This window comes from Primulina tabacum, chromosome 4 (assembly GCF_025594145.1).
Source record: "Primulina tabacum isolate GXHZ01 chromosome 4, ASM2559414v2, whole genome shotgun sequence".
Taxonomy (NCBI): Eukaryota; Viridiplantae; Streptophyta; class Magnoliopsida; order Lamiales; family Gesneriaceae; genus Primulina; species Primulina tabacum.
The window spans coordinates 6,669,354-6,691,762 of record NC_134553.1 but is presented as its reverse complement, the minus strand read 5'-3'; the positions used below and the strand labels follow the sequence as shown (position 1 = coordinate 6,691,762).

The following is a 22,409-nucleotide window of genomic DNA, read 5'->3' as shown; positions in this document are numbered from 1 at the left end:
TCTTACTGTATCATTATCCATTCAAACTGTGTGTTTCATAAGAGCACGAAACCGTTAGTCCACAGAACAATGGCAAATTGAGGCAACTGCAACGTAGACTTTATTGAACATCGAACAAGATATTCCAGTTATACAGTTCTTTCTAAAAAATAGTAAAAAATAAAAAGGATTATATTGCTGAATGATCCAAAGTCAAAAATGGTCCTATGCCAAATATTAGCATTTGTGTGGTAATCAAAATTGCTATTATAATATGGTTGAGTATTTCGAGACCACCTGCTCGCCCGTCGTATACCCTTGGACCGCCTATAGAGACTGCTTTAGACAAAGGCGAGGGCGGTCGAGGCAGCTTTTTAGTCGACCGCCATTTAGAACACTGGTTCTAGTTTTGATGGTTGTTTAATCTGTCATTGTTTAACAGGAAGACAACTCTGTGCCGAATTATATAATTAGTCAAGTGAAAGCCAAAAGTCAAAAGCACAAGAACTGAATATGACATTTTTAAGTGAAGCTAAAGGGGCCATATATTACCTCATTTCCTTGCTGGAAGCAACCCCATCCATCTGTTCTCTTTTGAACCCTGTTAACAAATCAATTTCTTCATAAAGAAATATCAAAATCGTGTTTTTTCTTAACATGATAAAAAGACATCAAGGAACCTTGGTTGATATGCTGGTAGACCGAGCTAGTTGGGACCCAAGAATGGTACTCAGTTGTGTTTCAGGTGCAAGAGAGAGCTGTTTGCAAAAAGAAAACTGTGAAGTCATAATGCACGGTTCTTCCATGATTCAATTGGTTGATTAAATTAGAATTACTTTGCAGTAATATGAATTGCTGAAGAATGAGAGCAGGAGATGCAGACTGACAGTCTAGCAATTCAGAGCAGCAATTCATAAATGCATCTTGAAAACAGTTCTAATGAAGCAGTGGTAAGGAGCTGGATGAGTGTAAACCAAGCAGATAGTTATTCATAAGTTCACCTTGCTGAATAGATCGATTGGAGGATTATGATGACACCTCCTGTCTGTGGGAAAATTGAACTCCTGTGATGTAGGCAAGACAAGTTATTCCACTTTTACACATCACTTATATTTAGAACAGGAATTTCATGGTAATTACCGAAGGCACATTTGATTCCTTCTTACTATTGTGGAAAATTCCACTATCCTCCTTGCTTCTCAATATCTAAGACCGAAATAATAATATGAATAAACCCTTAGTGCTTGCAAAAATATACAGGTTTAACATTTTTTTCCTAAGGCATTACCTTCTTGTTAAGGGAAAGAGCTTTTAAGCCATGGGATGACCCACAAGCCTCTGGCTTTGAAGCATTCATAAGGCTGAGTCTGAAAAGTAAAGCACAAACATTTATTGTGAAAAAAACGGTAAAGGTGGCCACGAAACATTTGAAATACCGAAACAAACGTCAAAAGTAGTAAAAACATTAAAATATCCAAAGATCTGACAAACAGGCATTCTGATGAAGAAAACAGTATGCACTGGTTAATAAGAATACGATGACAATGCCCATGAATAACCATAAGAAACAAGCCTAACCTAGGAAAATGATCAACAAGAGTGAAAAAAATGTTGAACAGTCACTTCCACCATATAAAATAATCACTGAATATCATATCAAGAACTAGGAAAGTAAGTCACGGTGATGATCATGTCGCAGGGTAAAAGAGTCCATGGCATAAAGAGAACAAAACTGAAAATCAGATCGTACTACCTAGCAAGTTCTCGGTTTCCACGTTCTGAGGTCACCGTATATCTATGTGAGGCCTGCAACAATTAGACAGAAATGAACACCGCCTAATCTCAACTAAAATTGATGTTTGTGCATCGTACTAGATTTAAGATAAGTCTACCCTAATCAATACGAAACCTCAAAGAACAACGAAAAGCATATTGATATTGATAAATCAATAGCATTAATAAATTGATTGCATTAATTTTAGTAACCTTGGCAGACTGTTGGCACGTGACTGTTGATTTTGGAACTGCTGGGCTGTGGAGCATAGCCCTCTCTGACGTTTTCAAGTTAAATTCCTAAATGTAAGTCGCAAGGAAAATTCAACATCCACATATGCGTGTCAGTTCGATTATACATAAACACCTTGACAAGAATATGCTGAACAGAACTCTGTTTTTACAACTCACTTGAAAATCTGTCAGACAAGGAGGGTTTCTCTTTGGAAGAAGCGAAGGTGCCTCAAGAATCTGAAAATGTAAGATATGGATCTGATCACCATTTTATAATCTGAAACTGGCCGACCCTTATAGAAGATAATAAAGATACCAACTTTTCTGTTTAGAGGAAGAGCTTTGAATCTAGGAAAATATGTTGGCCCATTTTCGGCTTCTTTATTATGTTTTGACCTGAAACTCAACCATCGAGCAGGACTCTCAAAACCCCATTAGAGTAAAATTTCACTCTATGGCACCTTAGCGCACATAAACTTAAGAATACAAATGCTGCATGAATTGACCAAATCAACCTCGTTCTTAGAGCCCTGCGTGCTGTCTCAAGATCTGGTTCTCTAGGAATTGTGTTTCTTCCTTTAGAATGAGTTCTGTTTCCAACTAGTGATCCATCCTGTCAAATCATTTAAAAGAACTTAGATCCACATCTTTGCAGTAATTCAATTGTAGGCCCTAAGTTCATTTCATATATCAACAGTTCATAGATCAAGAAGATAACAGCAGACATGAAGCTGCACAATGTACTTTCTGCAGTTATTTTATTCTTTCAAATACATTTAACAAACCCGATTTGGTGCCTTATGGACATAACTAGTTTGCTGCAGCTGCATTGTATCCACGACCTATAATGAAAGGTGATAAAGTTTCAGAAGCCTTAAAAAGAAAGAAATAATTTCATATAGTCACTACGCTGTTTGTGAACTTATCAAGCAGACAAAGTAGCCTAAACAGCGTCGGCTTTGGCAGAAACAAGACAGACAAGAGAAATCAATACAGATGAAGTATTCGAAGGGGAAGATTCTGTCACCAACAGAAGCTAAAATAATTTAAATCTAAGTAAAATAATGTGGATGTTCGATATTCCCAGAGAAATCCATTTGCACCTTTTAAAATAATAGTTACTAAATACTAATTAACATTCACGCAAAAGAGGCAAAATTGCATGAAAATTCACTATTACTTTCGATAACAGGACATCAAGGGTATCCATCTTTAAAAAGAGCAATAAAAAGCAAGTGAAGAAAAAAAAAACTGAACTAGCTATCTAACAAGAAATTTATCCATACCTTGCGAAGAAGACCGTTCTCAAGCTTTTGTCTTTTTGCAGCTTGATTCTCAACCATAGATGTGCTACCTAAGCTTTTGGACATTTTCTCCATGAATGATGCATTTGACCTGGAATTTGAACAAAAAATAATATCATAAACCAATCATGAAACATGAAATGCCCCTAAGTGGTGGATTCCTATGACCGACAATTGTTCGACACTTGAATGATCTGATTATCTTTAAGGTCAAACAACGTAGCAAAATGCAGTTCTACTTGGCAACACAAAACAAAATACTGAAACTGAAAGTGCTGTGAGTCTGGAGACATCAATTTATTTTTGCATTAATGAGGAATCATCATCACCTAGGATAACCAGTCAGGAAAGGACCATTTTGCTTGGCCAATTGGCTTGCCGTTGGCTTCATAAGAGTTGAAGTCCTTGGGAAAGATGGCTTCTTCGACAACTTGGTTTCTGTTTTTGATGTACTATTGTCCACCATGTGATTATAAAAGGTTAATCCTGCACAAATATATCATTACGAGAAGACATCGAAAAGTATGTCAATGACAGAAAACAAAAGTCTAAACCATTTATGCAAGGGGATCTTCCGAGATTCTTCATTTAGAGAGGATAACCAATTCATTTGGAGCTAAATTGCGGAAAAAAAAGCATGGGTAAAATACTAGAAGAACAACAGAAAATAAAATTGAGACTTTTTCTATTAAATGAAAAACAAGGCAGAAAGAAGACCTGAGGGTAAGTTTTTGTGTGGATCCTGAAACTTCTGATCGCTACCAACTTGTAGAGTGGTGCAATTTCCATTGTTTTGCCCTTTAACATCTAGATGATGAAGTTATATTAAAATGTCAACAAAATAACATCAATATCAAGATATAATTAATTGAATGACAGAGTCTTGTCATCTGAATGGAAAAAAAAGAAGTAACCAAAAAAAAAAAAAACTCACTCTCCAGTCCATCCTTTTATGCTAGAACGGGGAGAATATACCACATCTTCTATTTTAACTAAAACACTCTTCATGTTGCAAATTATATAATTAAAGACAGGTGCATGAAAATCTTGTTTGCTAAGCAGATAAAAAGCCATAGCAGGCTGATGCAAATCTTCTTCCTTGGCAATATGAAGGGATACATAATTAAACATATTCCAAAGGAGATGATCAAGAGGGCAACATACCTCACCACATGATTTGGCTAGATCTACATATGCAAGCATGTAACTTTACATCAAGCACAACAGAGCAAAAAAACAATACCACGAGGCATCTCCAACACTGAACTTTCAGGCCATTTTACACTCTTAAATCCCATTTCCCCCCAATCATCTTTTGCTTAAATGTTCACATTGTAATAGATTACAGAGTAGCAACATGATGTATTGATCTCCTTGATCTGTTTAAGTTGCAGCTGTATCCCCTATATCAGAATATGGGGTGCACTCCGGCTTACACCTTACAAATCTTAAACTCTTTGTGAGCTTAGGGTGAACTTTGATATGAAGAAAGGAGTAAGGTTTTCCTGTTACAATCAAGTTGAAAAATCTATAGCAGCCATGGAACTGGTAGATTTGAGCAGCCATAGAACTGGTAGATTTGAACTAAGCAGGTCTCGAAATTAGGTGGATGCCACATAAAAGTTGAATCAAAAGGAAGTACGCAGTCTCATCACGTGGTGGTATATATAGATACATTTGTGATTTGCGGTTAACAGAGATACTGAAATTCCTAATGCTGAGCTAATTTTACAATTGTCTAAAGGATAGATTATTACACCAAGTGTATCGGGAATCAATAATAAAAAAAAATAGCAGCTAGACTTAGAAAACTACCAATTTTTCCTCTAGTCACCTAAAAAAGGTTTAACTGTTGGCAGGAACCTATGAATTTGGAATCTCATTAGTATGCACTGGAGGTAAACTTCAATCCACATTACAAAGAGTCAGCTAATAGATGCACAAGGTTCTATATTAGTTTTATTAACGTAATTCTTGTTGCAAACAAAATATGTCTGATGAAAACATGATTAAACGAACCTCGGTAGTTCATGTCCACAACAGAAGTTTCATGCACCCCCTCAATATCAGAGTCACCCTCAGAATAGTGCATGTTCTCGACATCTTTAGCACTGGGGGAGATACTAATATCTTCCATCGACATTTCATCTCTAGGTACCAACATTGCCACAAAAGCTGCAAAAGAAAACTGCCAAAGGTTAGTTAATTTCGACTTAATACATAACATAGCAAGCATTCTATAGCTAAAACTGATGGAAAAGACTCTCCAAAATCTTATAATTGTCATACACCCAAAAAGTTTAAAAATTAATTAAAAGTCCAGATTACAGTATCACAAGCTGATGAAAATGCCGCTCTGATGTTCACGCACTTCATCACAAAACAAACAATTAACCCTATACAACAGTGTCACGCAGAGGTCAGTGCCTCATACTCCGAATTATCCGAATTAATTAATTATTTTTAGGGAAAAAAGTAGATGAAAACCAAAAAATTCCATTTCCAGCGCGAGGTGTGAACCATAAAAAAAAGAACCGAGCATCTCGTCAGACTTGAAAAGCAAAAATTTGGTGCGGAGACAAAGAAGAATGTTACGAGAAGGAGGATAGCTTCCGGCGAAGTCGAACCAGACTTCAGCTTGGCGCGCCTCCAGACTCGACTCGGCTCGGCAGAAGTCGAAGAAGCGAGCGGCATCATACTCATAGTCCAGGTCAATCTCATACGCCGTGAAACTGTACTCCACCATATCATCATTCGCAGCATCCTCCACCATTTCTTCCTCCATTTCTAGCCTTCCTCCACGCAACACGAGTGCAGAAATCACTTCAGCTCGAGAATCAAAAAAGTACCTGAGGGCATAGAGACAGTGACTGGATTCAGAAAAACAGAGAACTGGAGAATCGATTATTTGAAACTCGAAATAATGGAAATTTGGACTGTGGTGCGTAGCACAGTATTTTCAGTTTTTGGGCGAACAGAGAGAGAGGGAAGGGAGCTTCAGGATCCGGAAATTTGAATAATTGGGGCAACATCACGGGTATGGTCGGATCCGACTGTATCGTATTCGTCACCTGACCATTTTGTCCCTTGCAAGAGTTTATTGAATTAATTTAGATCATTATTAAGGTGTAGACAACCAATAGCTCTTTCTTTTAATTTGCATGTTCAAATTATTTTAAAATTAAAAAACTAAAATTCACACAGTTGTTTTTAAATAATTTTTAACATATATTTTTCTATGCAAAAACTTGTGTGAGACGGTCTCACGGGTCGTATTTTTGTGATACGGATATCTTATTTGGGTCATCCATAAAAAAATATTAATTTTTATACTAAGAGTATTACTTTTTATTGTAAATATCGGTAGGATTGACCCGTCTCACATAAATATTCGTGAGTCAGTCTCACAAGAGACATACTCTTTTTTCTATAATAAGAATTTATTCGGATTGAGAAATTTGAAATTATATTTATTTAATGTCATTTTATGACTTTTCTTCCGAGAAAATGAAATACATGATAACACATCTATTGATTTGTATAATCTATTTGACAATAAATTTCAAATCACAAAATTGTTATTGTTTGAGAAAATTGTTATTGTTTGAGTCATTATAATATATTTTAAATTAATTTCAATAAAAATTCATTTCAAATTAACATTTAAATCAAAATCATTCAATCTGAACGCAAAAAAAATATGAATTAAATTAATCATAATTATTGCGAAACTAATATTGATATCGAACAAAAAAAATGTGAACTACAACGCCTATAATCATATTTTATTTATACAAACTTCTTATTAGATCATCTCACATATCAGTTTTGTGAAACAGATTTCCTACCCGAATTGATAATGAAAAATATTATTTTTCACTTTAAATATAAATTAAATTAAGTAATATTACTATCCAACAAAAGTTAAATATGAACTACAACATTTATAATCATATTTTATTTACACAAAAACTCCTATTAAATCATCTCAAAAACCAATTTTGTTATACAGATCGTTTTGATTTTGCACTTTAACTATGAAATGAGTTGATCCGTTTAACCGAAACAAAAAATTTAGCTAATCTTTTATTTATTGGTTGAGTAATAAGTGGAAGTTGTTTGGTGTCTTGCATGCTCTATTTCCAAAAGAAAGGTGATTAGGTATCGCGCAATAAAGTTGGTAGCATTGTGTATATGCACTAGGGATGTAATCGAGTCGAGCCGAGCCGAACTCTTGAATGTTTGAGTTTGACTTGTTTATAATCGAGCCGAGATCGAGCTTTATTTAACAAATATATTCATGGCTCACGAGCTTATTCAGGCTTTTATCGAACCTAAACGAGCTCAATAAATATGAATTACATTTAAATATTCATTACATTCATTAAAAAATAAACTATACATTTAGAAAAAATATAATATTCATATTAAAATTTGTCAATTTATTATAATAAATAAATTTAATTAGATTTTTATATATACTTCATAATTAATGTGTTAAATCAATAAATTAAATATCAAAATTATTATTTTTCATCTAAGATATTACTTATGAATTTATTAACGAACATGTTCACGAGCTAACGAGCCGAATATTGTAGAGCTTGAACTTGGTTCGTTTATCTTAACGAGCCTCATTAAACGAGCTCCTTATCGAATCGAGCTTCGAATAGCTCACGAACGGTTTGGTTCGTTTACATTCTTGATATGCACAGCAATCGTCCCATAGGGAAAGTAATTAGAACACATTATTGATGGAAACTAATAATCTCTCAACTTTAATCCGTCGGCATTAATCAACTGCAATTGCATGTTTACCATTTATTTTCAAGCAAGTCAACATGTTTACGGTTGAATTAGTTTGTCATCATCGAAATTTTAAAATGCATAGGATTCTTTTTCTTTTAATTAAATATGCATGGACACAGTTTGACACTGACAGAAATTGTTTTTATCTGTGCTTTTCCTCGTGATTTGTACTCAAGGACAGCTGATTCCATGCACTTATGGAACCATGATTTTTTTTTTTTTTTTTTTTAATGTAGGAGACGAACTACGTTGGGAATTTTACATAAAACTTCGAATGCCAACAATTTTGAAGTCTTTATTAATCGATTTTGTTTTTGCTTTAAAAGGTTGATTGTACAATAACATCATCACTCACTGATGAAATCATTGATTTGTGTTTCATCCAAACTTTTGTTAATCGACTTAAACTTAATTAGTGTGGTTAACCTATGTTGGGCTTTTTTTTTCCGTTTTTGGACAAAGGGAAGCATTTCAGACAAGCTTTGAAGTTAAAGCATGTCTCTTATGAGATGATCTAACGAATTTTTATCTGTGAGACGGGTCAATCTTACTGATATTTATAATAAAAAGTAAATATTGATAGGCAAAAACTTATATGTCACTACAACAATAAATGGCTATTGTGACACTTTTTTGTAGACACTTTTAATTAAATGTTGTTACAAATACTTAATAATGACACTTGTAAAAAAGTAATAATGTGTAAAATAAAAAAACATATTAGATTAGTTATCATGACATTTTTAATTGATGTCATCTTTTATATGGAGGGAAACAATTACTTTTCCCACATCGTAAAAAATCGTTAAAAAACTAAAAAATTTCACTATAAATAAGTGTGAGAATATTTGGGTTAGATAAATATTGGAGGAGGGAAAATAATTGTCTCCCTCCATATAAAAAATGACATCAATTAAAACTATCAGGATAACTAATCTAATATGTTTTTTTATTCTCACATTTATTTTATCTAATTTTCCCTCCTCCTATATTTATCCAACCCAAATTTTCCCACATTTGTTATTGTCACTATAAATAACATACACGACGCTTTTAGTTGTCATTATAAATGATTTTAACTGACATATAAATTTGTCATTATTACTATAATAACAAGGCATCTATAAATGTATTTAAACATGAGTTTTCCTGACATTTAAAATTGTCATTATATGAATAATTAGTAACACGTATGAAGTTGTCATTAACATCTTATAATGACATTAAAAAATGTCAGTAAGTTTAAGACGACATTGGAATAGATGACATTTGTTGGAGGTGTCACTAAAACTTAAATGTCACTAAATATTGAACATGATGACATTTATGAATGTCACCGTAAGCATTTATTCTTGAATGGTGTGAATTAGACGTACATTGTACTATTTATAATGTATAAATTATTTATGTTTGACCTGTTGGTGTTGGTGGTGTTGTTTTTCTTTGGAGTGACTCGACACTCTCCAATCTAACAAATTTGTACTCGAAGATATTAATGCTCATTGAATTTGGAGCAGAAATTAAATAATTGAATAGGGTTTCATTTATTTATTTTCCAAGTCCGTTAACGATTTCATTAATTGCTTAGGAATCAGATTGGCAGCCTTTTCCGTTCTTCTATTTTTAATACGTAGCCTTTCCTTTCTTCGTGCTCTTTTGGAAATTTGGGCTCCTGGTTGACCACTTGACTCTTCTTTCGTTTCATGAAATAAATTAATGGACAGTAGTAGGATTATTTAATTTTACAATAATATATTTGCGGTGGAAAAACCTTAATACTACAAATTATAGTTTTAGTTATGTAAATTAGTTTATTTTTTATTTTACTTGTATAATTTGTCAATGTTTGATTTTTATATAATAATTTGATTTTTTTGTTTTGGTTTTTTTCGTCGAATCCATTAAATATTGTTTATTTGATATTGACATTCTTCTATATAACTCATATACAAGAGTAAAACTGATATATACGTATTAAAATTTATCTAAGAAAAAATAAAAAAGACGAGTTTTTTCTTCTTGAAATATTTATTGATTGGTGTTTTCTTTTAGCTTTCTTCTTTGTTTTTGTTTAGATTTATTTTAGCATGTGTAATGTAGGTTTATTCTCGCAACAACAGCTATATAGGAGAACATCGGTGTCAAATAAACAATATTCGACGAGGTTAATTATTTTCAGCAAAAAAAAGATCAAAACAACAAAAATATCCAAACTAATGGATGAAAACTAACTATCCACAAATTATAGGATTAAAACTAAAATAAACATATTAAAATTACAAATTTTAATTTAACCGAAGAATTATTTTTGGGTTTTTTTAAAAAAAAAAATAGAATTGTTATTGCTGGTTTCAAATAATGCTAAAAAAATATTGGATAAAATTATTTTAGGATCAATTTCGAATTTAGTTAGGCCTCGGTCTAAAACATATAAGCTGTGAGCTTACGGGGAAGCATATCGGCTCATTCTGGGAACGAACTCCTTTGGGATTAATTGATAATCAGTTTGTGCTCGACAGGATGTTTTTGAGGGGGCGGATTTCAAATTTTTTGAATTGATTGTATCGACAAAATTCAAGGTTATATTTGAACGGATGAAATTTAAATTTATGTATTCAAATGTATATTTGTTGTTTAAATAATAAGATTATAAACTCAAATATACTTCTTACATGTTTATTTAATATTTCATGTTAATAAAAATGAATTTCAAGTTCACTCAATAATAGTGTCATTTAAAATTCATTCTACTTTATATTATTAGTATGTATTACTAATATATAATAAGTAATATATGAATTTAAAATTTAATCTATTGTTTCATTGTTAACAATAAAATCAATCGAAACCCATGAATTTCAAATTCATCTCCACGAGTATACTAAAGTGAATTTCAATCCACATCATATCAAATCATACATTTTTCATGGTAATTATGATGGATTTCAAATACTCTCAAGATATGTGTCATTTTAAATTCATTTTTAAATCATTCTTGTTAGGATTATTTTGTCCGACAGATGCTCAAAATGATAAAAGTATCAATATACGATGTAAAATAGTAAATTTGTGTTTTATAAGAATTAAGTGTTGTGCCAGATGTTACAACATCTCGGACAACATGCAGCGGAATATTATATTTTACAACACAAATTCACTTTCAATAACTAAATGAACTAGATTAAATTTGCACAAGTATAAATACTTGTGCGGTGCCTTATGACAAAAATTAATCACTAGAAAAATCAATCGTTCACAAAAACCTAACACTAGTGATTATGACAAAAATCAATTTCCTCAACAAGTTGAGAAAACAAATGCTTTCTAAAACAAACAATCAGAATAAAACTAAAACAAGAAAGCAAAAAACGTGATCCAAAAAGGTAAATCTACGAGAAGCAATCTTCGGCCAACTTCTTCCCAGATGTTGTCCTCAGATGTTCTCAACATTCAGAGCAACACTCTATCACGCTCTTCACACCACGTCTCTTGAATAGGTTTTCTCTGAATTCCTGAACGTGCACACGTGAGTGAATATTAACCGAGAGAGGAGAAGCAGCACGAAAATCTCCCACGAAAAACTCTTCCACGAAAAATCTCTTCCACTAAAACTCTCTGAATTTTTCTTCGTCTCTCTCTACACTCTTCTCTCTATTCGCCCTCTATCACCTCACGTTGATCACATCTTATGTATAGCTTTCATCTCTCCTAGAGTTTATCTTCCATAAAGAAATCTATAAGATATGGTAAACAAGAATTCTATTAGAAACAAATCAATAATACCATATCATGTAAATCATTATCATAAATATTATATCTAGAAGATATTTATCACAAAGATAATATCTAGAAAAATAAAACCCAATATTCCACATAATCTTATCAATAGGAAATTAAATTCAGGGAAGATATTATATCACAATTAAATCTTAACATAATTATCTAGAAAGACAAAATCATAATTAAATATTATACTCATTCAAAATCAACAAGGAATAGATAATATTAAGGAAATAAATCAATAAGATGTATCAATTAAAATTAAGAATAAATATTTCCCTTCAATTCTTGAAATCAAGTCTCTCTATCAAATCAAGTTCATCAATCCAAACACAAAATAAAATAATTGCGATCATAATTTGCAATTGGATTGACGACAAATCTGAAGTTAATGATTTCAAATCTATAATAACAACTATATTGTTTTGTCAAGGTAAATTCATTTAATAATGAATTTAAATTCAAACTATTTTTTAATCATTACAGCGGATTTAAATATGGAGTCCCTTAATTCAAATACTCTCTCAAATTCTATATCTGTCAAAACAAACCAATAAATTTGTTTATATATTTGAAATCCCTAACGTCAAATCCATATATCTAAATGCAATTAGTCACACTCAGAAAATTCTATGATGTAAACATTACAGGAAAGCAAAACCAAAAAGTAAAAATAGACCACTTTGTTGGAGAATTCGGTTAATAGGCTACAAAAAATGGAATAATATTATTGCCAATTACAAACAATCAATGACAGTAACTTCAGAATAAATTCAAAAGAATTTTAGATTTCTTTGTACCATTCAAATAAGTAAATGTTGCCCTCGTTACTGTTTATGACTCTGAACCATTTCTTATAGACTCAAGAACCTGAACAACCTCGGCCATGCTTGGTCTCCTTGAAGGAGATTCATAAGTGCAAATTAGTCCCAACTTCATAACCTGAATCAGCTCGTTTTCTGTAAACCCCCTCAAACGTCTATCGAAACAGTCTGAAGCTGAGCCTTGTTCGATCGAAGCTCGCACATAGTCACACAATATCACTACCTCATTGACAGTTGGGCTTTCCACTGGCTTCCTTCCAGTAACCAACTCCAACAGAATGACTCCAAAACTGTAAACGTCACATTTATCACTGAGCCTGGAACTTTGAGCGAGTTCTGGTGCAATATATCCCACGGCATTGTGAACTTTCGTGAGTCCATAACTATCCAACAGAGGGAGCAGCTTCGCCAAGCCATAATCAGAAATCTTGGCCTTGTAGTTTTCATCTAAAAGAATATTAGTTGATTTGATATTGAGATGAAGAACCGGAGGCTTGCAATCATTGTGAAGATAGGCTAGAGCTCGAGCTGTTCCGACTGCTATGCGAAATCTTTTGGACCAATTTAACTCAGGATTACCGGCACCAGTGCTGGTACCAGGGTAGCTGAGTCCATGTAAGTTATCATAAAGATTCCCATTCTGAACGAATTCAGACAAAATTAATTGCATGCTTGATGACCAATAATAGCCTTGAACCTCAACAAGGTTAGGGTGTTGAAGGTTTCCTAGACGTCCTATTTCATGCTCGAATTCATCTTGGTTCCTGATTCGTCCCAGTGTCTCAAGTTTCTTCACTGCAATCGAAACGCCACCTTCAAAAGTTGTTTTGTACACAGATCCAATGGAACCTCCACCGATTAAACATTCCTTGTCGAGCAATGCTTTTGTGCCAGCTTCCCAATCCTCATACTTTGCGGGTAAATTTTTACTGAAGAGGACCAATTTACCGATAATGACATTCGAGTCCGATGAAGCTAATGGAGTGCTCTCCACAACCATAGTTTCATCTTCTCTTCTTCTCCCACGAGCCTTCATGTTAATAACAGTGATCACACAAACACCAGTTGCAATCAAGGCTGCAGCAACTATAGCTATAATTGAAGAAACACTGAGCTTCGGTTTCCTTGATGATGCAGGAGGAGCACCACTAGAGCATGTGTTCTCTAATGGAGCACCACAAAGACCTGGATTGTGGGAAAAAGAGGAGGATCCGAAGCTTTGGATTGTTTGAAAGGAAGGGATGGAACCAGAAAGATTGTTGTAAGAGACATTGAAATGAGTTAAGTTTTTCAGATTTTCGAGCGTTGAAGGTACTGGACCAGAGAGCATATTTTCGGACAAATCTAAAGCATGTAAATTAGACAAATTTCCAAGGTTCAATGGTATTGTTCCATTAAGACGGTTATGATGTAAGTCGAGAATCAAGAGGTATGTCATGTTATCAAGATTTTGCGGAATCTCTCCCTCCAAATAATTTCCAGAGACATCCCTGCAATTATATTTAAAAGTTCTGTCAGTCAAAATAAAATAAAACTGTAAGATATAGACAGATAATGTGAAAATGGGATTGGACTCACAGCTCAAGAAGAAACTGGCATTTGCTGATTTCATCAGGGATTTCACCACCAAGTTCGAGGCTATGTAAATCAAGCACTTCAAGCCATTCTATACTACCAAATTGTGTAGGAATCGTCCCATCTATCGAGTTAGACGCCAATCGAATTACCAAGAGCTTCTTCATATTAGCAATGTCAGCTGGTATGCTTCCATTAAGCTTATTATAACCCAAATCTAAATACTTAAGGCCACTGCATTTAGTGATGCCTGCGGGAATTTCACCATATAAATCATTCCCAGAAACATCAAAAACTTCCAATGACCCAGAGCAAGCTTCTACATTTGGAATCTCCCCCTGAAAACCATTCCAGGACACGTTGAAATACGTAATATTTGCCAATCCAAGAACCTCGAAGGGTGTGAGTCCGGTAAACATATTGCTACCAAGATCCAAGAGTTCCAAGCTTTCACACTTTGAAACTTGGTCTCGAACACTTCCTGATAGCAAATTACTCCTCACAGATAAGTACATCATTCCCGGAATGTCACAAATTTCTGAAGGCAATCCTCCGCTGAGACCATTAAAAGACAAATCTACCCCTTCAAGATTCAAACAATTACCAACAGAAACAGGGATTGACCCCGAAAGATTGTTATGTGCCAAAGAAACGAACTTGGTGTGGTAACACTTCTTGAACAAAGCCGAAGGAATCTCCCCATTGTACCAATTTCTTGATAAATCAAGAAGCCTTATGTTAGGTAAATCCCCAAGAAATTCTGGGATCGATCCAGAGAGAGCATTGGAACTCAAGTTGATCTTCCACAAAGAATCAATCTCACCGTACTCAAATGGAATATTGCCAGTGAATTTATTTCCATACAAGGTCAAAGTCTTCAAAAACTTTAATCCAGATAATGCAGGAGACAACACACCACCAAGACCAGTGTCCCACAACACAATCTTCACCACATTTCCATTTGAATTACAAGACACACCGCTATAATATTGACACGGGCTTTTACTAGGATCCCAACTCCTTAAACTATCATAAGGGTCATTCGAAATATTACCCTTAAATTGAAGCAAAATCTCCTTTTCAGTAATCGTGGACCCTTCAACTACTATAAACTCAAGCGACCAAAACACGAAAAGGAGAACGAGGCAGTAGAAATATGTACCTAGTATTCTCATGTTCCCTACATAACCTCAGCATTATATCAGCTGGATCCAGTTCTGCAACCCCCTGATCTCCGCCTCTTCAATTCCCTTGCTTTTTCCTTCATTAACCTCGGCAATATTTTGTTAATGGGTAGCATTCCCAATGCTGAATCTTGCCGGAAAACTTCAAGAAATTCAATTGCATTGGTGAGTGCTAGGAACAAAAATTTCTTAACGCAATCAATTGCGGGATGATCTCTCTTATGTGAGCATTGAATTTGGAACTTTGGGTGGTCTGTGCTTGAGGGGGTTGTCAAAATCTTAAATTTAATGCTCGCCGAGTCTGAAGAAAGCGGAAGAGTTGTGAGTTTGCGCTGGCATGCTTGTGTAGTGCTGAAATGGACAATAAAAAATTGCGTGGACTGGCTGTAAAGAGAAGCACGAGCAGGGGTGTAAATGAACCGAACACGTTCACGAACTTTTCGAGCCGGTTCGAATAATATTTGGTTCGAATTTGAAATTATCGAATTCGAGCCGAACTCGAACATGTTCGAATATTTTTCGAATCGAATTCGAGCTAAAATTATATTGTTCGATTGTTCGCGAACTTTAGCATTATATTTAAAAAATAAATAAAATATTATTAAGTATATATATATATATATATATATATTTATATATAATATTATAATATATAATATATATAATATTATTCGAGTTCGAATCGAATTCGAGCCTCAGTGCGAATCGAGTTCGAATCGAAAATAATAAAAGTTCGAGTTTCGAATCGAGCTTCGAATATGTTTATTCGAATTCGAGCTCGAACACTGAAAATTTCATAAAATTCGATTCGATTCGTTTACAGCCCTAAGCACGAGGCACCATTTTTTAATCAATTACCTCCTCTTTGTTATTAATATTGTGGCAAAGTGTGCAATTGTAAATAAAAGAAATTTTGTATTTTTAATTTGTTTTGGATTTTAATATTGTAAATTATTGGAGTTTGATTTTTATCTTTATTTATATTTATTTTGTTTAGATCATTTTTCGTCCAAAACCATTATATACATCTTATTTGACACTGACATTCTCTTATATTTAAGAATAAAATTTATATTACATACATTAACATTCATTTTAGCAAAAACAAAGATGAAAAATAAAGCAAAAAAATATCTATATATTCAGAATATAACGAAAAAAATTTATCTTTTTCTTTTATTATTGCTTAGATGATTTTAATATGTGTAACATGCACTCTATTTTACCACATAGAAAAGTATTGATGTCAAATAAGCAATATTCGATAAGTTTAATTGCTTCCGGTAAAAAAATATTAAAAAATTTCAAGTTATTAGACGAAAACGAAAATTTGATAAATTAAAGTCTAAGATGCAAAACATGTTAACCTATAACTAAAATTACAATTTCTCTCATAAGGCTAAATCCAAAGGACCACATTGCATTTTCATGAGGGAAAAGGTTAAGAGAGACACTTTAAATTTCAAGTAACTAATTGCTATATTGGTTTTGATAATAAACAAGTGTATTGGTAGTTGCCTTTATTTCCTACCATATATATGGCAAAATAAGGTGGGTGGTAAATATAATTTGGGGGAATATGATGGTTTTATGTGTTCTGTTTGGAAAAAAAATTAATATGAAAACTTGAATTTCTTATTTGAGGCTAATGACAGTCACACGTGATTTTCGCAAATATAAATTTTTTTGTTTACCGATAAAGAACAATAAAAATTCACACATATATTTTTTAAATTTTGAGAACCCAATGTCGCTATTATTTTGGTACGATTTGGATAAATCTAAAAGACCAATGCAAAAGCCTGCAAACTACACTAAGCTCGTAATCCACACTAGACAAACCTTGTGTTGCAGGACTCAAACTGAGAAGGCAGGGAAGAATTTGAACATCTTATCTCTTTGTGAATGTCCGTATAACCTACCATCCTAGCTATCCATTTGGGGTCAAAAAATAAAAAAAATAAAAAATCACTTATTGGAATAAGTTTTGATATAAATGTTATCATAATAATAACGAGCATGCGAACAAATTCAAGATGAATTTAAACATGCTAACCATCAAATATCTCTTATAAAAAAATTACTTTTTTAAGAAATGAAACACAAGAGTTGATGATGTGAATTTGCTTATTAAGCAACAAGAGTACTCACTCTCGTCTGCATAGAGTTTGGGTGTATATTATACCATATATGCTTTTATTGTCATGTCTGTTTCATCACAGAAAAGTAGCATTTATTCCTTGCAACAACCTCACCTCCACCACCACTGCCTCAGATTATGCATAATTATTTCATCACCCAAAGTTTGGAAGACAAGAAATTTAATATATGAAACCGAAAGGGATTGAAAATGATATGAGAATAATGGGCAAGAGGATGGTGCAATTTAATTCGATCACTTATTATTTTATGCATTTCAAGTAGTACTCTTTGCCAACAATATCAAATTTTTTCTTTGGAAGAATATTACTAGAAATTTGATCGAAATATCTGTTTTCCAAAAATCGTGTCAACATATATGTCCATTAATAAGGTGATACTCACATATTAGATGTGATGAAGTATATCAAAATTTTATATCCAATATGTGATTGTCATCTAATTGATGGACACAAACGTTGACACGATTGGTGTGCTGCATAGTGATTATAATGAAGATTGGAAAATGCATAAATAATATGCATTAGTGTTAGGGGGCAGAAGGGTAGTTGGTAATCCCCACAAGGTAGAGATCATGTTGCAGCCTTTTGATCTATAGTCCCTCCCTCTCACATAAGGCCAAACAAAACTTACAATGAATTGCTGCACAATGTTGCTTCATCTTCCCTAAACAAACAATCGAAAGTGTTGGAAAAAGAATGCTTACTTTGGAAAACGCGAAGAGAAACTCTGATGGGTTGTTATAATATGGTTTCAACTGCATTTTTTGCATTCATTATGCGCGTGGAATCATGACATTTTGTATCATTTCAAAGGTTTTAAAATGTACATAAAATCATCACTTCACGAAATAATTAATATGGTAGAGCACGAGTATCTTGCATATAAATGTATATGAATATATAGATGTAATGCAAGTATGAGAATAAAAAGTAATTCAGAATTTGATTTTATTTCGAGCGTGAACACAATGTCCTTGTATATATTATTAAAATGTTAAAATTTTAATGTAAGCTACATCTAGCTCAACGGATAGAGATTTTGTTCTTAATTATCAAGTTATAGATACAATTCCTAATTATATCGTTTTTCATTTTTTTTCTATTTATTTTTTTAATTCATATATCAAAATTGCAGTATAGTCCTCAGTATTTCTTATAATTACATTTTGATCTTAATTTAAATATAAACCAAATGAATTATAAAAAAATATTGTACATGCACGCAACGCATACGTCGATGCACTAATATATTATTAAGTTCGAGACACAAAGAGTAACTAACTTTTGGTGTCATGATCTGTTTTAATAATTATATATATTAATAAAGTATTAAAATTTTATACAATTCTTTTTTATATTTATTTTTTTAATTCCTACTTGCAGTGTAGTCCTAGTTATTTCTTATAATTATATTTTGATACTTATTTAAATATAAATTAAATGAACTATAACAAATATTGTACAAGCACGCAACGTATGTGACAGTTTACTAGTATTTATAATATATACACAACATTTAAGAAATGATGTAACTTTTCAGACACACACCATTTGGAATAGACACTTTTTCATCCAAATCCTTTACGAACGAACATTTGGAAGGTACGTATTTTTTGATGGCGAGTATCACATGACATCATACCTACAAACCAGAATCTGGTTTCCCGTCATGTGTCGGTTTGTGGAAATTTCTCATTTTGTCATTTAAAGTCTGATTCTACGTGCCATTCATTATTCTTCTGTGAGTTTGTCAAACGGATCTGGAAGGACACAAAATACTACCAAGTGATGAAAGTAGCAAAAGAGGCTTGTACGATGGACTTCTGTTGGTGGATTAGTGAGCAACTATCACGAGGTGAGTTCGAAATCTGCATTCTCATCACTGTTTAAATTAATTGAAAATGAATTTACTGCAGGGGAACATGATATTGGAGATTCTGGTTCTTGAGTATCCGACTGTGATGAATTCAAATTTGTGACATGTTGTTTGGATACTGGCATCAGTGCACTGTCGTTGGTCGAAAATTTCTCCATATCTTTCATTATAGGCCAAACATGATCAAACTTGAATCCTTTATTTAAATTTTTATCTTGCATCATTAAATCCTTTGACATGTTCAACTGCACAGAAATACCTTACTCGTATAAAAAACAAACTTAGAGTATTCATGTAAATATAATAATAAATATTTACAATATCTTCTTCAGATGCGCCACTCGGCTTCAGCTTTTCAATTATACTAACACATCCACATAATTTTATAACAGCGCCGAGGATAACTTGCATGCGACATTGCAATGATCTGATATTGCATACTTGCATGTTATTCGATTTGCAAGCATTGAAAGCTTCTTCAATCCGACTCCAAAATCGTTCTTTGGATTGGTTTATACCGATGATAGGATTTTGCGAAACGTCAAGATAAACATGACACGAGAATTTATCTTCTTCAATAGTGTAACTAGTTGTTCGGAAAGTGCAGTCCATTGAATTTCTTTGAATAGTGAGAATTTTCGGTTGTAGATTGTAATGTTTACGATTTAATCAACTAACAAAAAGTTTATTTATAGTGGGAAGGTGACCTACCAGTCAAAAGCACATCTATCAGTCCAAACTCATCTACCAGTCAAAACTCATCTACAAATTCAAACCGATCTACTAGTCAAAACTCATCTACCAGTCCTAACTCATCTGTCAGTCAAAAACACATCTACCACATGTATCTACCAAACTCACACACATCTACCAAACTCATATACTAGTCACAAACGTATTTACAAGTCCAAACTCATCTACCAGTCCAAAATGCATCTACCAAACTCATCTACCAAATCACACTCATCTACAATCAAAGTCACATCTATATAATGTAACTATAGTATCATACTTTCCTACATATTTTACTTTCTTTCTAAATTAAAAATGAATATGTATTCTCTATTTGATGCAAACTCATCTAGGTCATCTTCATTGTCAGATAATGAAGATTATATTCAATTTGTTGAAAACTTTGAAAATAGAAGAAGAATAATACTGTCAACTACAGCTCGAGAACAAGATTTAGTTGCTGCCTACATCATCCAACAAGAACAAGAAGTCACACATGGAGGGACAATTCCAAGTCACGTAGTCATCCGACGCGAACGTGAAATTGCTGATCATAAGTTTTTTAATGACTATTTTGCTGAGAATCCAGTCTATAATGAAGCAATGTTCCAACGAAGATTTCGAATGTCTCAAAATCTTTTCCTTCGGATAGTAGATGTCGTAAAGAATCATTATGTTTATTTCATACAAAGAAGTGATAGTTTGGGACGGCTCGGGCTATCGACCAATCAAAAAGCAACTGCTTCATTGAGAATGCTAGCATATGACTTACGTACGGATGCTACTGATGAACACATCCAAATAGGAGAATCTACTGCAATTCAATGTACGGAGCGCTTTTGTCGAGCTATAGTGGAAGTTTTTGTGGAGCAATACTTGATATCACCTACTGCCAATGATGTTGCTAAACTTTTCTATATTGGAAAACAACGAGATTTTTTTGGAATGTTGGGAATTCTCGATTGTACGCATCGGAGGTGGAAAAATTGCCCCACGGCTTGGGCGGGACGATATGCAGGTCGTAGTGGTTCTCCAACAATCATTTTAGAAGTTGTAGCTGATTACGATCTTTGGATATGACATTCATATTTTGGTATGTCGGGAACCAATAATGATGTAAATGTTTTAGAGTCTTCCAGTCTATTTTTCAATCTTGCACAATGAATTGCTCCTCTAGCTCATTATACTATTGGAACAAAAGAATATGACACTGGATATTATTTAGCTGATAGTATTTATCCAAAATGGAAAACTATTGTGCAAACTATCCATGATCCGCGGGGTCCAAAGTAGCAATATTTTGCGATGAAACAAGAGTCATGCAGGGAAGATATAAAGCGTTCATTTGACGTTCTTCAATCACGATTTGCGATTGTGACACCTCTAGCACGTGGTCGGAAGAAAAATCATTTGAATGAAATAATGAAAGCATGTATTATAATGCACAATATGATAATCGAAGATGAACATGATCTTAGTGCACCAATTCAAGATGCTAGGGAAGCACCGATTCTGATTGTAAAAATGACTGTCAATGAGCATATTAGATTTCGAGAATTTCTTGCTCGATATAAAAAATAAAAGACAAAGACGCTCACTATGCAATATGAAATGTTTTAATTGATAATTTATGGGATGAATATGGTCGTTCATCTCATTTTTGAAAAAACATAGTTTCTCACTCATTATGGAATTAGAAAAAATACTTATTTTGACCAATAAAATACCTATTTTGGGGTTTCAAATATTTTATTTAGCTATTTGAATACTTTAAATGTGTAAGAAAATACTTGAGTTTCAAGTAATATTGAGTGAATTTTGATGGTGTCATTTGTGAAGTTAAAACATGATACATAAATTGGTACAAAGAGTATCTAATTAGAGTTTATAAATATATGATTTTACCCCCTAAATACTCATATCCAATTATTTGGGGATGCCAAAATATAATTTGAAGTTAATATTGAGTATACACCGATGATGACATTCGTGAAGTAAAAATGTAATACTATATTAATACAAATAATACATAATTCGAGTCCACAAATACTTGATTTTATCTTTTAAATACTCAAATTTGATTATTTGAGTATGTCAAAATATGTAGTTTGAAGTTAACATTGAGTATCCTTTGATGATGAAATTTGTGAATAAAAAATGTGCTACCTAAATTGGTA

The 22,409-nt window shown here is 33.1% G+C and overlaps 2 protein-coding genes and 1 pseudogene across 5 annotated transcripts; 1 reads left to right on the top strand and 2 right to left on the bottom strand.

Annotated features, from left to right (window-relative positions):
- Positions 1-77: 77 nt before the first annotated feature.
- On the bottom strand, positions 78-6,298 carry LOC142542847 (protein TPX2-like). Of its 4 annotated transcripts, XM_075649702.1 has the most exons (17): positions 5,886-6,298; positions 5,310-5,465; positions 4,008-4,097; positions 3,620-3,776; positions 3,273-3,381; positions 2,772-2,828; positions 2,502-2,599; positions 2,307-2,382; positions 2,164-2,223; positions 1,966-2,052; positions 1,733-1,785; positions 1,268-1,346; positions 1,120-1,185; positions 981-1,043; positions 660-737; positions 532-580; positions 78-431 (listed from the first exon to the last, which is right to left on the bottom strand). In XM_075649702.1, exons 1-16 carry the CDS (start codon positions 6,073-6,075, stop codon positions 533-535), a joined length of 1,467 nt encoding a protein of 488 aa, XP_075505817.1. In that variant the 5' UTR covers positions 6,076-6,298; the 3' UTR covers positions 78-431; position 532. The 4 variants fall into 4 exon arrangements, with proteins under 4 accessions (XP_075505817.1, XP_075505816.1, XP_075505818.1 ...); XM_075649701.1 differs by having other exon boundaries at positions 146-580; XM_075649703.1 differs by having other exon boundaries at positions 146-580; positions 4,008-4,088.
- Positions 6,299-12,582: 6,284 nt separating this feature from the next.
- Positions 12,583-15,859, bottom strand: LOC142542845 (putative LRR receptor-like serine/threonine-protein kinase At1g12460). Its single transcript, XM_075649698.1, has 2 exons — positions 14,282-15,859; positions 12,583-14,193 (listed from the first exon to the last, which is right to left on the bottom strand). The coding sequence occupies exons 1-2, from the start codon at positions 15,451-15,453 to the stop codon at positions 12,714-12,716; spliced, it is 2,652 nt and encodes an 883-aa protein (XP_075505813.1). The 5' UTR covers positions 15,454-15,859; the 3' UTR covers positions 12,583-12,713.
- A 4,688-nt stretch (positions 15,860-20,547) lies between these two features.
- On the top strand, positions 20,548-21,813 carry LOC142541773 (uncharacterized; annotated as a pseudogene).
- The last annotated feature ends 596 nt before the right edge of the window (positions 21,814-22,409 follow it).

What these genes read in the sequence shown, in the direction of transcription:
- LOC142542847 (XM_075649702.1), bottom strand. Translation starts at nt 6,075, where the DNA reads ATGGAGGAAGAAATGGTGGAGGATGCTGCGAATGATGATATGGTGGAG. An exon ending in CGCAGGGCTCTAAGAACGAG is followed by an intron (nt 2,383 to 2,501) that starts GTTGATTTGGTC and finishes GTTGAGTTTCAG; the next exon opens with GTCAAAACATAATAAAGAAG. An exon ending in GGAAACCGAGAACTTGCTAG is followed by an intron (nt 1,347 to 1,732) that starts GTAGTACGATCT and finishes TTTACTTTTCAG; the next exon opens with ACTCAGCCTTATGAATGCTT.
- LOC142542845 (XM_075649698.1), bottom strand. Translation starts at nt 15,453, where the DNA reads ATGAGAATACTAGGTACATATTTCTACTGCCTCGTTCTCCTTTTCGTG. An exon ending in TGCCAGTTTCTTCTTGAGCT is followed by an intron (nt 14,194 to 14,281) that starts GTGAGTCCAATC and finishes ATATAATTGCAG; the next exon opens with GGATGTCTCTGGAAATTATT.